Source organism: Toxorhynchites rutilus, chromosome 3 (genome assembly GCF_029784135.1).
Source record: "Toxorhynchites rutilus septentrionalis strain SRP chromosome 3, ASM2978413v1, whole genome shotgun sequence".
NCBI classification, from domain to species: Eukaryota; Metazoa; Arthropoda; class Insecta; order Diptera; family Culicidae; genus Toxorhynchites; species Toxorhynchites rutilus.
Window position 1 is genome coordinate 133,055,906 of NC_073746.1, and position 15,554 is coordinate 133,071,459.

Consider the following 15,554-nt stretch of genomic DNA (forward strand, 5'->3'; position numbering starts at 1 on the left):
TTTCCTTCGTTGTGTCCCTGTTTCGTATCCCTCCTGTTCGATCTATAAACTTTTACTTAGTCGCGGCAATACATACACACACTCTTTACAGATACACGGGCCAAAGGTTGTGCAGTCCACTGATGATTCAACAAAAGCCAAAGGTTGTACCGCTCATGACAACTCTACACGAGCTGATGATTGCGCCGGCTAGTGACCATTCTATCCTGGATTCCTCGAGAAGACGCACCACGCTAGATATGGGGTACAGACTAGGGGGGCGTTGCTGATTAATGGTCAGCTGCATCCCAATAGGAAGTATCCCGTGTCGGGCACAGGTACAGATCATTGAAGACAGCAACATCACAATTACGAAAACACTTGTAATACTAACCTCGAGCCAACCGCGAGTAATCGGTTACATATTACTAACATAGCTATAAGGCAAACATTGTCGAAATATTGAACTCCCGGCCCCGTCAGGTTGACGCCATATGAGCCTTAATAAAAATATATATTTTGGATAAAAAAAATCTCTCTGAAGTGTAAACAGTGTGTGTTTTGGTAAAAAATATTCAGTTTTATGTATTTATGTATGTAGAAATGGCATTTGCGGTAAATTCTCTTGCAAACAAAATTATTGCTGAGCTTACGGCAACGGTATTCCGTCGAAAAACAACACGCAAAGATCGCTTTAGACTCTTAGAAGTAATCGTTTCTTCATGTTGTCAAAAAATGGAAAAAATAGTGCCAAGTGAAGTACAACTGTTTCAGTACATGTTCTCTGCGAGTTTTTAAAGAAAGGATAATTTTCACTAAAAAATTTGAATAAGAAAGAACTTTCTCATGGTTCTTATATAAATAAACGAGAGCTTAACTCACCTGGAGAGAACAGTATCACCGCCTTCATGCAGCCCAACTCACTCAGATCCGGAGAGATCTGCCGAAAGCGGCACAAAATTTCCTGCATCGTTTTCATCTCCATCTGGGTGGCAGGATCCTGGGGCAAGCGATCCCTCACCTGCGGGCTTTCCAGCAATGCGCTGAGATCCCACGGGACGCTCCACTGTGCGAAATTGAGCAGAAATAGTTCTTTCCAGGATTCCTTTTGAGAAATGAATGGAAAATGGAGAGAAAATATGTAATTGTAATGGCAATTGGATCGTTAAGCCGACAGTACCTGTAGCAGAAGATGCTGATCAGTTTTGGACAATGTTTGAAATGGAATCAAACAACGGACCCATCGAACCGACATGAACAACAAGCGCGCGGTGGTTTCCTGCGATAAAAAATTTCGATTTCCATATTACGGCACCACATTACGTTGCAATTATTAACATACCTGTAAAACCTCCCACGTTGGTAGCCGTAATCCAGGGCTGTCCGGGGGTAGCGTTTCCGAATGTGGTATCAGCGGAGGTGGAGGCTGTGGTGGTGGTACTGGCCCCTGTCCACCACCTTCTGGAGAGGTAAAATTTTGGAACGCCAGGTTGTTGTTATGCATTTGATACTGGATGAATTCCTGACATTTGTCGGAGCTCATGAGGATGTCTAGCACTCCGGTTTGGGAAAGGGGCGAGGGCAGGCTGAGGTTGCTTGCGTTGATGGGAGTCGGACTGAGAACACTCGATCCACAGTCCACGGTGGATGGCTGGGGGCTAGTGAGGCTTTCAGAGGGCGAATCGACGCTGATGGAACTCTTGGAATTCGTGGGCGACGGTGGGAGCTGCTCGAATGGTTTGTAGAACCGTTGGCTTGGCGAAAAGTCGAACGGCGCAAGTTTCGTTTGCTCTAACTTAACGCTATGTAGCAGATTGGCCGGAATTTGAGGGTTGTTTGCATGGGGGAATTCGAACTTGTTCTGTTCCATTTTCACAGGCGGCAACAGTGTGGGTGGCATGTGGTGGCCTAGTGGAGCAAACGATAGGGGCTGAGGGTGGTGAAGCAGAGAACCTTGCTGCATGACTGAGTGGTGAATATTGGAAAAGTGATGAACGTGATTGTAGGAGGAAGTGCTCACAAACGGCCCCGTCAGGTGATGCGCATGAGCTCCGTTCGGTTGAAGGTGCTGCAGCTTTGGCTTCCGCGGACCACGTTCGTGCTGGACAGCTGAAAAAGTTTACAGAGTTCTTATTATTTACAGGAATTTTTTTCGAAGAAATGTTGATAAATATCGGCACTCTCATTTCGTGGTCGATGAAATTTTACACCCGAGGCAAATAGCATCACACTTCCAGCATGCAATCTATCCAATTGGGTGTCAGATGCAGAGAACTTCAATCTGTCGGTAAGGGTTGATGCACGGATCCGACGGAGAGTCGATTAAAGAAGCATTATAATGATTTTCGATGTTGATGCCGGAGGGCAATTTCGGAATGGAGGGAAGAGTAACAACCACCAGAGTGTGATTCCATTAATTGTGATGTGTGAAACTTTGCAGCTTTTACTTTACATATTTATTATGAAATAATGGTGGCATATTTCTGTACGTAGATTCGGTTCCCCTGGTAGAAATCGCAAGAAGCTGAATCAATTTTAAGGGAGAATTATGTTCGATATTTTTTAGGTTGAAAGAAAATATCGATAAAGTATCATAGAGCCGAAAAAAATTGATTCGATTATCACTGTAGAATGACTCCTTGAAATCCGAACCGTATTGCCGAATGGAACCCCAGGCCGCACACTCTAGCAATTTTTTTTTCTTAGTTTCACTCCTTGATGTATAGAGTAAATTAATTATAAATTAGCTAATTCCGTGTTTTCCGTGCACAACCAAACGGTTTTTCATCCCCCTTGGATAACCGCGGAAACGATGTGATGCTCTGGCAGCCCGTTTGGCGTCATATGTGGAAAGGTGAATGTGTGAGAGATTGCCACGGTCGACTACAGCCTCCTGTTATGGATAGCATGTATAAGTAAATATTTATGCTCTGGTTAGGAGTTAGGGGGGTTGGTGGATAGGGTGTGTAGCCAGCAAGTGTGTTGATTCCCACGCGCTTTTGATGGTCGGCTTTCGGGTTTTGCTGCTGCTGCTGCTGCTGAGTAATGCGACGACCTCTGATCTCCCGTCGGAAGCGAACTGACGAACATGGGCATTACGGTGCTTAATATCGCTTTTGATGCGCTATATTTTTAGATGAACTCCCACCGTGTTGGGTGCGTTATCGTTGTGGTTGAACTAATTTCATTTCCACGGCTTCTAAATGGGAAGGTATTGTCCGATGCCATTGAACTAATGTCTGGTGATAATTTACTCGAAGAGAGAGGAAAAAATGTTTCGTTATCTAATCATTGCAAGCTTATTTTCTCAGTTTTTACAAATTATTGTTATCAAATAAACAGAATTTTCTTAAAAGTTGGACGGCTGCTTATATTGGGCAATTTTATCACTAAAATAAAGGGTGTCCCACATCAAATTGCATCATGGAAAAAACGCTGCAGAAAATAACCCATTAGGTTTTTGCTCTTGAAAATCAAGAATTTCGTTCAGAGAGGAGGAATCGCATACGTACTAAGTTCAGAAGGCTCCGAATCGTGATGAACGGCAAAATACGGTGCGAATGTCACGGGCCAGGAAACTGTACACCCAGATGCTGACGAAGCCTCATTGTCTCATCATGGATGGTGAGACTTACGCCAAGGCGGACTTCCAGCAGCTTCCGGGGCTACTGTTCTTTACCGCCAAGCACAAGTTTGATGTTTCGGAGGAAGTAGGGAATCAGAAACATTCAAAGTTTGCCAAAAATTCGCCATTCATGGCTATCGGGACTGCAAACGGACAGATCTATCTCGAGGAGTGTCTACAGAAGGGTCTGCTTCCTCTGTTGAAGCAACACGAGGGTCTTATGATCTTTTGACCGGATCTAGTTTCGTGCCACTATTCAAGGGATGTCCTGGAGTGGTGTGAAGCCAACGGGGTCACTTTCGTACCCATGGTCATAAACCCTCCACCGCAGCGGAACAAAGGTCTATGATGATGATGTTGATGATGATGATGATGACCCACCTCATACCCCTACAAAGGTTTGAACTGGCCGATATGTCTAATAGATAATATTAATGTTTAACCCAATTAAGAGAACAGTATTATAAAACCAAAATCAAAGAGAACTGACTCTGTTACAGGCATGAATCTCTATCAATCGAACATTATAAATAGGCAAAAACTGCAAAAGAGAAACAATGGTCCTATCTGTATCGACATTAACATAATAATAATCTCAACTTCAGGCCCAAAGTTTTTTTTTTCAAGGCATTTCAAGAAAATTTCCAACCCGAGAAGATCCTTGACAGATTGGGAATTGAACCCAATATCTAAAAGTGTCTACTTAGAACATGATAGAGATCTGCCACATTTCAGGAATACTCGATATAACCATCCGATAAAAAGATAGTTTACGACAATTCTGATTGAGCTATCCCGATTCCAGTTTCTACTTCAGACCCCACATACAAATTTCATTAGGTATCAGTGTTCTGCCAGTGTTCACTTAACGTAATCCAGGCCCATCAAGCGCGCGCGAGGCTCAAGCTTCCGTAGACAACGTTAATTTTTTTTTTGCAATATCCATTAACAAAACAACAACAAAAAAATTCATCATCATCAGTACGAACATGGTAGTTAAACCTGTAAATAAATTTTATAAATTTTAATCAATTGGAAACATAAATGAATTATTTAGAAAAAATTTATAAAACCTGTTTACAAAACAGATTTTACGTGTGAAATACACATTTTCTTAAACTATCGAAAAATACTGGGCTATTATGAAGCAGGCACTGCGGAAGTATCCCAAGGAGATCAAATCTGAACATTATAAGTGTAGTTAAGCGTAAGGTGCGAGCATACGGTTTTTTTTTTTTATCCAGTTCATTTATTTGTAAGGCTCAATCGCATAAGCTTTGCGGAGCCGCTAATTAGCATACGGTTATGGTATTGAAGCTGAATGAAATAAATATGCCAAAAGCTTACTAATGGGTTATATTTCATTGTCTGAAAGTTTGAAAAGGATCGGTCAACTAGGTAATTTTCTACAGCGTTTTCCCCGTGATGAGAATTGATGTGGGACACCCTTTACATTTCAAAACGTATACTACAAGCAATTCAAAAGTTGAGAGATAAATTCATTGAAGTTTTGAAACTAAATTAGATCCTAGGAAAATGGATCTAATCAGTATTCCATGTTTCACAAAAAACACTGCGTCCGGGATAAACATGTCAACGCTGCTGTTCGCAGTTTTGTGCTTGAATACAAACATGATTTTTTCGTACCTATGTTTGAAAATGTGACATGTTTGTATTCGTGGTATGTTTGGACATACGATGTTTAATCCTAATGTTTCACATGATGTTCGAACATGGTGTTCAGTTTCTCTTGCATTTTCACCCCAAGCACCGACAGTCCGTAGAGTAGAAGAAGCGAATCGGACACCACACGGCCACCACTCAACACGTGGTGTGTTGGTATGTTGACATGGAAAAAATGCTTTCCTATCATGACAATGGGTGCTTCGTCTAAAATATTGGGCAAATAAAATAAACCTCTTTATCTGTTCTGAACAAAATAAACGTCGATTGATATCAGAGTTTTTCACAACTGCTATCATCATTTAGTGCACGCATCAATTTATATATTGAATTCATGTAACATTCGCTATTATTAGTTATTTGAACAAGTACTAAAATTGGATAGAGCGTTGCGGAGATGTTTAGTTACCCAAAACAAATTTTGCTTACAATATTTCTATAATTTTAATCTAATATAAAGTACTAGAATTATTCAGCAGTGACATGTTAGGCGTGACGCTAACCACTCGACCACGAGCAACTATTTTGGCTGGATCTTTGAATACAAATGGCCAATACTGCTTGTTCGCAACGAACGCGACCCGAGCTATAAAACGAGCGAAGAAGAGGAGAAGAAAGGATGATGCAATCGCATGCACACATAGCATATGTAGTGTAGTGTAAGTGTAGCTTTTATTTGTTTCCTTCATTCAGTTTGTGATAATATCGAAAAATGATTGATGTGTTATAGCCGCTGAAATTTCTCTGCTGGTTCTGCTGTGTGCAGCTGAAGGTTGCATCTAAAACATTTTTGGGTATTTATTTTTTAGGCCAGCATTTGTACGATGTCATCCGCTGTGCAGTAGGTTCCCCAGACTTCAATTGCTAACATGCACGCAAAAAAATTCTCATAGAAAGCTTCTTTCTATTCAGAGAATGTTTTCTTTGCACGAAACCAAGGATTACTCAATCAGACTTGCAAAATGTGCATGAACTCATAGCCTCTTAGTTCGTGCAACTTTTGTAATGCGAACTAAACTTCAAGTTCGTTTCTGTGAAAAAGTATTCTACGAAGAAATGCTTTGGGATGAATATTTTCTTTCCGTGTATGAAAAGAAACGAAACGAAAGCAATGAATACTGCGACATCGGGTGATATGTTTGTACATGATGTTCTTGAGTTATAAACATCGTGTTTGTTTTCACATGTTTATGTTTATGAATCATTGTTCGTGTGTGGAATTTTCACATTGCGTGGACATGTGTAAGTGTTTTTCGGAAGACTGGACCTAACGTACAAATTGTAAATTTGCTTGGGAAAGGACGAATTTACAAACGATTGATCGCTAAATTTCTTGAAAAAAGAATTGCAAGGTCTAATAACACATGCTACGGACTATGGAGCAAATTAGTTTTCCGGCAAAGTGGCGAAGTGTACCGATATTGCAAGCATTTTGTATGAGTTGTTGACCATCATCAAATGGAATGCCGAAATATATAAACAAATACAGGGCGAAATGTTGTGTTTTTTTTCTGCCGAGAAAATATGTAAAGCAAATATTAAAATTTAGATAAACCAGATCATTGATCATTGATCGAAGCGAAAACTGGAATGTAGAAGTTTGATGATTTGTTAGGATGAGAGTTAGTTATTTTTTTTAAATCCCAAATCAATATGGGGGTGTAGGACCAAAATGTGCATGACCAAACTTCAAAACTTGTTTGAATTCGAATTTTTGAAATGATCCGAAATGGAGGAAATCATAATGGATAACGGCTATGGATTGGATTCGTAATTTTTAGTACAATATTTATTTTCACTGAAACTTGGAGGTGCGGCTAAACGAATGTCCATCCAATATTCACATTTTATGTTGTTTTGTTGAATAATAAGCGAAATGGTAGTTCTTGGATGGTAGGATTAGGCGCTTTTCAAAATAAACCGTGCGAAGACGATTGATCGATATGCCCGAAGATATTGAAGTACAAATTTTAGCAGAAGTCATGTAGTTACTGATGGAATTCGTGGCGCACGCTGGTTATGACGATAGCAAGCAAGTGTCTGAGCAACAAGTTTGAAAATCATGCTTCAGACGACAAAGGCGTTAATTTTCCGAATCAAGACCCTACTGCAACCATAGCTGAAATTACTCGAATTGATCATCGAACTTTTAACTACATCAAATCTGGATCTCGCTAATGTACTAATCCGTGTTTTTTCAATAAAGGCTGTGGTTGATTTTGATCTCTTTGCCAGTTTTTGGGTTCAGGGAATATTGGTATTTTCTTCTCTCCAGTATGATTTATAAAAGAGAGAACGAGCGAGATTCAGATCTTAAATCATAAATAATTGCTGGACTGGATTTCCTGGATAATCAATTTGAGTTGTATTCCCGTGGACTGGCGCTGGAAGATACTGACCAGCTAGTGATTCGATCGGTGAAAAGAACTTAGCAGTCATTAGTTAGGCTTCAAGTATGCAAATTTGCTTAAATGCTCAATGTTTTTTTACACCCACAACGTTTCACTGAAACATGAGATGGTGTTGACAACTCCTAAGACTTCCAAGAACTAAACTCGCCAGTGACCGTCAGCCTTTTTTGGCTAGTTCGGACCACGGTTTTACCTCCATTCCGAAGGAAAAATGTCGGGAGCGCGAATTGAACTTGTGTCAACTCTCATTTCTCAAAATTTCAAACTTTATTTGTATTGATTCTTATTTTTTTTTGCATGGAATTCAGAAAGAATACAATAAATAATATTGCAAGTGATACGATGATGTCTGTGCTTTTATGAAACATTTGGAAGGAATTTTAAAAAATACATGGCAGTCATTTTGCTGATGGCAGTATTATATATTATGAATCTGTTGGGGTATTTCATGATTCAATGGAAACACTTTTTTTTTTCACTCCATCGAACCGAAAAGACTCGGAAGACAATTGATTCGATACGTTTTTTACGCTTTAGCCAGCTTCGACGACGTCCATTGAAAGCTATCCGCTTATATGATTGCAGGGAGTCAGAGGGATGAAGGAAACGCTGGCAGCAATATATCGATGTCCACATTTCTAAGAGTTTTCTCTACCAACTCATTCCAGCGTGACGTGACAACGTTTTGACTCACTAAAAACAGGTTTTTTTCTCGTTATCACACGATTCCCGAAAAATAAACAAAGTAAGATTGAGAAAATTTCCTATAAGAATCATCAGTTGAAAAATATTTTATAGTGAAATTCGCTTGTAGCCAGTCCAATACTTTTTTGACGTGAGAACACCTGACCTTTTGCGGTTTTTGACTTTTGAACACTAATATTGTATTTTCAGTTCCGTTTCAAAACATACAAATGAACTTTGTTCTATGATTTGTCGTCTAAAGACAAACGTAGATTCCTGCATATTCAGTTTTTAAAAAAAAAATCGCAAGAACCTTGCGAAAATCGGAAGGCATTTTGTGACGTGACAGTACGCTCTGTACAAAAAACAGCATTGTTACGTCAAGAAATCAATAATATCAAATATCAATTTCAAAGTATTCCGTATTCAAACAAGCTAGATACTATATATTATTCTTGATGTCAGTTATTTATCATGAATACTTATCACTTTCTCTGAGATCTTCCCTATTCCTTTCAAAGGTGCAACTTATAGGAGAAGGTGGTCTTAATTCGACCTGTGATCTCGAACCTACTCCTCCTTTGTATCTCAGGATCGGTGGTTTCTACCGATTTTTTCAGTAGTTTCAAATAAAAGGTGTCCCATCGCTGACAATTTGATAATAAGGTGACATTTTTCTTGCTTTCTTCATTCTAGTTTTGGTGCCATTTCGCGTTTTCATTGCTTCAAAAACAGAGAAATTTTTTTTTTGAGACCTGTATGAAAAATGAGTTAAATGTTGTTTTAGATTGCGAAACATAAAAAAAAACAAGACAATTCTAATGACTTGTGGTATGTTCATCGAAATAAGCTATATAAATTGAATCTAACTGTTGTTGTCAGTACACGGCATGCCGTTATTTGGAAAAAGTCGAAGGTTTTGGCGAAGGTTGGTGTTGACGTTGACTTTGATCGTTGACGGTTGACGTTTGCGTGTGCATTTGTATGTGCACTTCCTTTGTCTAACTCCACACGCGTCGCTTTAAGACTAAGCTTATCACACTCTAACATTAACACCCTCTCAAATCCAATATGCTCATGCATATTGGCCATGCATATCATGCCATTCCCGGTCTTTGAGAGCCGTTTTTAACTAACCGGAAATCTTCCATTCCAAAATGACATCGGAATACGATGTTCCCCTTCCGTTGGTGAAAACCTTTCACCCAATATATCTCATGGATTTTCCAATTTTTTTTGCATTTAATACTATTATCAGCAAACCGCAAATCGAAACAAGATTACATCCTACAGGGTCTTTCAGATTAAACGTTTAAAAATTGGTGAACAAAATTCTTCATGCACAACTCTAACATTACGACATCGATGTTGTTGAGAATCCGAGTTATTTCTTTTTCAAGTTCCTCCAAATTTTGTGGCTTATTAACATAGCAAAGGCCCTTCACGTACCCCCAGAGGAAGTAATCGACGACGAGAAATGTTGATATTCTTACCATAAGAGGACAAAATTTCATGATGCCTTCGGTTGATCGAGTAATACGATTACACTAAAAATACACGTTCTAGTAAATTGTACATCTTGACACTAAAAACCATCCGATCAGACTGAACGAGTAGCCTAATATTATCATCCCGAAGTGGGGAATGCAGTGTTACCATCGACGGAGCGAAACAAAAATTAATGAGGAGCTATTCGATTTTTTGCGTGAGCGTTTAATCTGAAAGACCCTGTATATTCTGGAATCTACGTGTTCATCTATTGTTAAAACATCATAGCACATGGTTTGCTTGTATGTTTTGAAAAGGAACTGTAATTAATTAAATTAATCATTAACGTTCAACAGTCCGAAACAGCAAAAAATTAGGTGTCAGTCACGTCACGAAAGTTTTTGACCAATTTAACTATAAAATATTCTCCAACTGATGATCCTTGTAGGAAATTTTCTCAATTTTACTATAACATCGTTTAATTTTGTGTGATTTATACATGAAAACGCAAAATAAAATGTTTGTTTTCACGTCACGCTGGATTGAGTCGCATACTTGTCGTGACGTGATAACAACTTCTTGAGACAGTTCATACTTCTTTATTTGTGGATCGATTTTAACCACATTTTGTGGTTTGTTGACCCTCATTGTTTGCTAAGAGAAACCCAAGTATAAAAACGTTTGAACTTGAGTTCCTAATTGATAAACTAAAAAAATGCTCTATTTTTCTGACGTGACAACGCTTCAAAATACCTGTTTTTCAAATACTTGTTTCTTATAAATTACAAAATGAAACCTAGGTCTACCCACCAGTGTTGCCAGTGAAAAAAACCTAAAATATTTAAAATCTAATTATGTAGTTTTTTAAACATGCCCTTCTCAGAAGTTAGTGTACAGAAACTGAATTCGTTTCACAAAATTCATATTATAACTAATGTTTATTCAGATAACGTTAAAATTTACTCTTAAAACTTTAACTAAAATTTGGTTCTTTGGTGCATAACCTCATGGAATGAGTCTATTGAGACCAGTCATAAGGCTTTGAGAACATACCGTTCTGAATCATATTTCGGACACTTTGTTCAAATATCTTGAAATTCTTAATGCACTTATGATATAACTATAAAATTAATATCACAATTGCTTCTTTAGAGTAATCCCTTGGTTTCACTATCATTTCATTCAAATGTAGTTCTCATACATTTGAATTGTAACATAATCGGTAAAAATCTATCAACACTACTCACTGTCGTTTGTGTTTGACGTTTGCTTAGCGTGAGCACGTAGAATTTACCCGTTCATCAATAGTTAAATTTCTCCCGTGTTTCATCAGTTCTCATCATCGTTACTAGTTTACTGTGATTGCTTGGTAAGTGTTTCGCAGTTGACTATAGAATATAATCCAGTGTAATGTAATTTTCGTTCAAAAAATTACAAAATAAAGTGTCCGAAATTTGAATTCAGTCTGTCCGAAATTTGATTTAGTGTCCGAAGTTTGATTTTTATTCGCTTCATTTGAAAAGCATTTTATTCGGTGATTTTTTATGTTTTCAATCAAATAGGTACCAAAGTAGAAAGCTTAAAAGCATGTTGAACTAATTTATTAAAAATATCAACTAAATAATACCTGTGCATAAAATTTTGACCTGTTTTCTGCATCATATGCCTTAAGCGTCCGAAATATGATTCAGAACGGTACCTTGTAGATCAACTAAAAAGCGATTCCGTCAATGGCGAGGCACCACTTTCCGTCATTTTCCATGAGAAACCAATTCACAACGGAAGTACGAACCTCCTTCCTCTTATTACTCTATTATCATTCCCAAACGAAATTCGTACAGAAACTGCCGACGTCATAATTTGATATTAAAGTTCAGGTTTGTATATGACTGACCCTAGATAATTGTGTTGTTGTCAGTATTCTTTCTATCGTTTTTATTGTATGAAGCTACATAGAGTATTGTGAAGTTATTGTTATGGGTTATAGTTCTGATATCATCCTTCACGGAATAATACTTCATGCGATACAAAGAGATCGGCCATGTCACCTCCCATAGATAGATGGTCACTTGTTGCAGTGCTTATTCCCTGAGTTCATGACTGGCAAATTTCGCATTTATGCGTATCTCTATCTCAATCTGCAAAAGTGAGTAAAGCCATCAATTGGATCTGATCTTGTACGCCTTTATCAGCTGGTACGGAACATAAATCATGATATGAAATAAATCATATTACACTGAATTCTTTTCTTACGCGACTGATGCGTGCGCGCAAAAAATGAAATCACTAAAAAAAAATCGCGTAGATAAAAATCTAATAATTTCGAGAGAATCACGTTAAAACAGATAGCCGCATCACCGGCTCGCGCTCGTCACAACAACATTCGTGAACGGTCTCGCGCAAAAAAAATCACTCAAAAAAAATCACTTAAAAAAGAATCCAGAGTATACAATTTTTTTTAATCTTTTTGTAATAGCATTTCTAAGGATCACCATTTTTCCGAAATTAGTCTGAACTGTTTTGTTTTTACCGTTTACAATGGCTAAACAATGGGTGTATTATAGACAAATAGAACCATCAGTTGGCAATACTTTCTTATGGCGGGTTTACATTAGAGAGATCTATAACTATAGATGGATTTATTCACGTGAAAATAGGTGTAAACGGGTGAGAATAAATATGATACACTTATTCGAGGTATATATAACTTGAATAAATTCAGCATATGTAAACGCTTGTGAATTTCTCACTGGTGAGAAATCACTAAAGTTGGATACAGTTCTACTTTAGGTGAATAAATTCACCGAAAATATGAATATATTCATTATAGAAGTTCACGCTAGTGTAAACGGTTGATGCGATTTCTATAAATCTCATCATATTCCTTCACATGAATATATCACTGGTCTAAGCCCACCCTTATATAATATATGCACCATTTCAACTTATAATTGATAATTGGACTACCTGATTGATTATCGTAACAACCATTGTTCTAAAACGCTACCACAAAAGGCTTAAGTAAATACGTACAGAGATGCCTAAGTTGACAGCGATAAACGGCGACATCGACCAAACCTTCGACACTCAAATAGCAGCAAATGAACTAAAGCATCTCGTTGTCAAAAGGGCAAGAGTTTTCCATTGCCCCCACCGGGGAAACATCAAGCGTCTTAGAAGCGGAAAAGCGAAAAAGTACAGCAGAAGTGAAAATAGCGTTAAAAGGGGATTATTGAACTCAAAATTTTGGTTTTCTTCAAAGCCTCTTTTACGACCGTATTTGTCATTTTTTTTTCTTCCTCCGGCAGGGGACAGATCATGAGTGCCACAGCTAGGAGAAGTTTTCCCGTGGGGTGTAAACGATGTTTCTCCCTGCCAGAGGCAGCTGTCGGCGGCTTAGTTGCGAATTATGTACTTTCCCAGCTCATCTTTGGGTGTGGCGCGGGGTGGGAAGTGTGAATGATGGTGGTTCCACCCAACTGATATTCTCGCAACCGTGGCTTCAAGATCAAAAGAGAAGGCTTCGACGCACTCTGAGCGTATCTTTGTGAACGAAGTAAGTTGACGCTTCATTTGGGACTGTTTGTTCAAATATTTCAACTGTGCATGTAATCGCCAAAGTGGAAATGAGCTGCTGGAAGCGTAGTCAGCTGTGTTTGCCTGCCATAATGTGATTTCGTTTGAGCATTTTCAGCTTCTGTCGAACCGCAGCGGAAATCGGGCGGTATTCGAAATCGCGACGCTGTTTTAATGGGAGTATATTAATCGCGAACACGCTTGCGGGCGGGTAAATGATTTGTAAATACATTACAACCTTCCCGGAGGTTAACCGCGGGGCTGATAGTAGTATCAATCTGTACACTCACCGTCCTTGTTCATCGCCGACTGGAAGCACTTTGATAGTCGACAAGCGCGGCACTGATTACGGTGGGTTTTATCCACGGGACAGCGACCTTTCAGTTCACCCGCTGCCTTGCATGTGTACACCCGGTTTCTATGTATGCTGCGTTTGAAGAAACCAGAACAACCTGAAAGTTACATGATAAAATGTTTTTTTTGTTAGAAATTTATTGTATAACTAAATAGCAGCATAAACTCTAACAACTGAAATAAGTAAATATATTAATTATAAACCTACCGTCACAGCTGTAAATTCCATAATGTTTTCCTGAGCTTCGATCGCCGCACACTTTGCATGGAATGTCGAGTAATCTGTCACCTCAATAATAAAGAAATACAAAGAGAAAAAGGGTGGATTAAATTGATTGTATCGTGAAGCCAATGTAAACAGTGGTAACAAATCTACAATCAATAATAAAACGAGATGTCTATCTCTAAAACTGAAGATCTACCTACACTCCACAATCTGACAGAAGTCAGGGCCATATTTTTTGAAATAGATGTATATTATTATCTTGAATATTCAATCCATCTATACTCGTAGAAACACATCACTCAATTAGCTTCACAGCTTCAATGGTCAAACACTGGAATGTGGTGCTTAGTCAGAAACTTTTTGATAAACAATATGTCAGAGTTCAATAGGACAAAACAGACAGAGATGTATATTATTATCTTGAATATTCAATGCATCTATACTCGTAGAAACACATCACTCAATTAGCTTCACAGCTTCAATGGTCAAACACTGGGATGTGGTGCTTAGTCAGAAACTTTTTGATAAACAATATCTAATGTCAGAGTTCAATAGGACAAAACAGACTGCCGATTTTTCCGATATTGTCATTCGTTTATTGATGAAGAGGGTGACTCGTGCAAGAACCATATAACAAGTCTTCTTAGCGTTACTGACCGTTAACACGTTGAGCCCCGTGTCGGCCCCTAGGGACTGATGTTGAGATGTTCGTTAAAAAAATGTTGGTTACTGGGACTGGCAGTTACAAAATGAGGAAATATTTAAAAAATCGTTTGTTTTCGAATGTTTTACGATATGTGATTACTTTCTAGTCGAATTTCTGACTATTTTATTTTTATACAATAAATTTCTCTAGAAGCGAAGGCCGGCACTGCTATTGTTCGAATGCTTTTGATGCAGACTGAATGGAATGCGTAGCAAGAACAATTTGGGACTCAACGTGTTAAACAGTGAGATTATTTTTCTAACCTTGTGTTTATTTTCCGGGAATTTTTCCTCTCTCGCTAGAAGCATACGGAATTTTGCATCTCCATTTTTTTGTAGCTTTATGATACAATATATTGTGCTATTTTGCTTGGGTTCTCATACACTTTTCGATCGAAGCCAAATATTTGACTCTTTTTGACAGATAAAATTTGATCAACGTGTAGGGTAACACGGAGTGAGTTGGACATACGAGGTGATTTGGACCACTCCTTTATCTGGAAAAGTACGGCTCAACTTGGATTTTTTATAATGTCATCTTCTTCTATTGTTGAACCCTACGTACCTAACGTGAAAAAACTTTGGTAAAATTTAACAGGTGCATGAAAACGGTAGCATGAACACATCAAGCACTTTGATTGTCAGAAAATGTGAGTTTTGCGATCGTGGTTTTAAGGTTTGTCCTGCTGACTACACAAACTTTTCGTGTATTGTACAGTAAAGTTCTGTTCGTCTAAGGAAAAGGAACAATTTGATGCAGCGAAACAGTAAGTTTGATAAAAATAGATGAAATTAATTGCATTTTTATTTTTGCATGTTGTGT

General features: G+C 38.3%; 1 protein-coding gene across 4 annotated transcripts in view; it reads right to left on the reverse strand.

Annotated features, from left to right (window-relative positions):
• Positions 1 to 15,554, reverse strand: part of LOC129776785 (protein dissatisfaction) — a 63,680-nt gene that overhangs the window by 11,929 nt on the left and 36,197 nt on the right. Inside the window, exons 1-6 of one of the 4 annotated variants that reach the window (XM_055782633.1) lie at positions 14,223 to 15,131; positions 14,009 to 14,089; positions 13,737 to 13,898; positions 1,322 to 2,088; positions 1,160 to 1,258; positions 862 to 1,084 (exon numbers count right to left, since the gene is read on the reverse strand). In XM_055782633.1, coding sequence (XP_055638608.1) covers positions 862 to 1,084; positions 1,160 to 1,258; positions 1,322 to 2,088; positions 13,737 to 13,898; positions 14,009 to 14,089; positions 14,223 to 14,256 — 1,366 coding nt within the window. In that variant the 5' untranslated portion in view covers positions 14,257 to 15,131. Of the gene's footprint in view, positions 1 to 861; positions 1,085 to 1,159; positions 1,259 to 1,321; positions 2,089 to 13,736; positions 13,899 to 14,008; positions 14,090 to 14,222; positions 15,152 to 15,554 lie in introns of those variants that run through there. The other 3 variants (XM_055782635.1, XM_055782636.1, XM_055782634.1) reach the window with 3 other exon arrangements.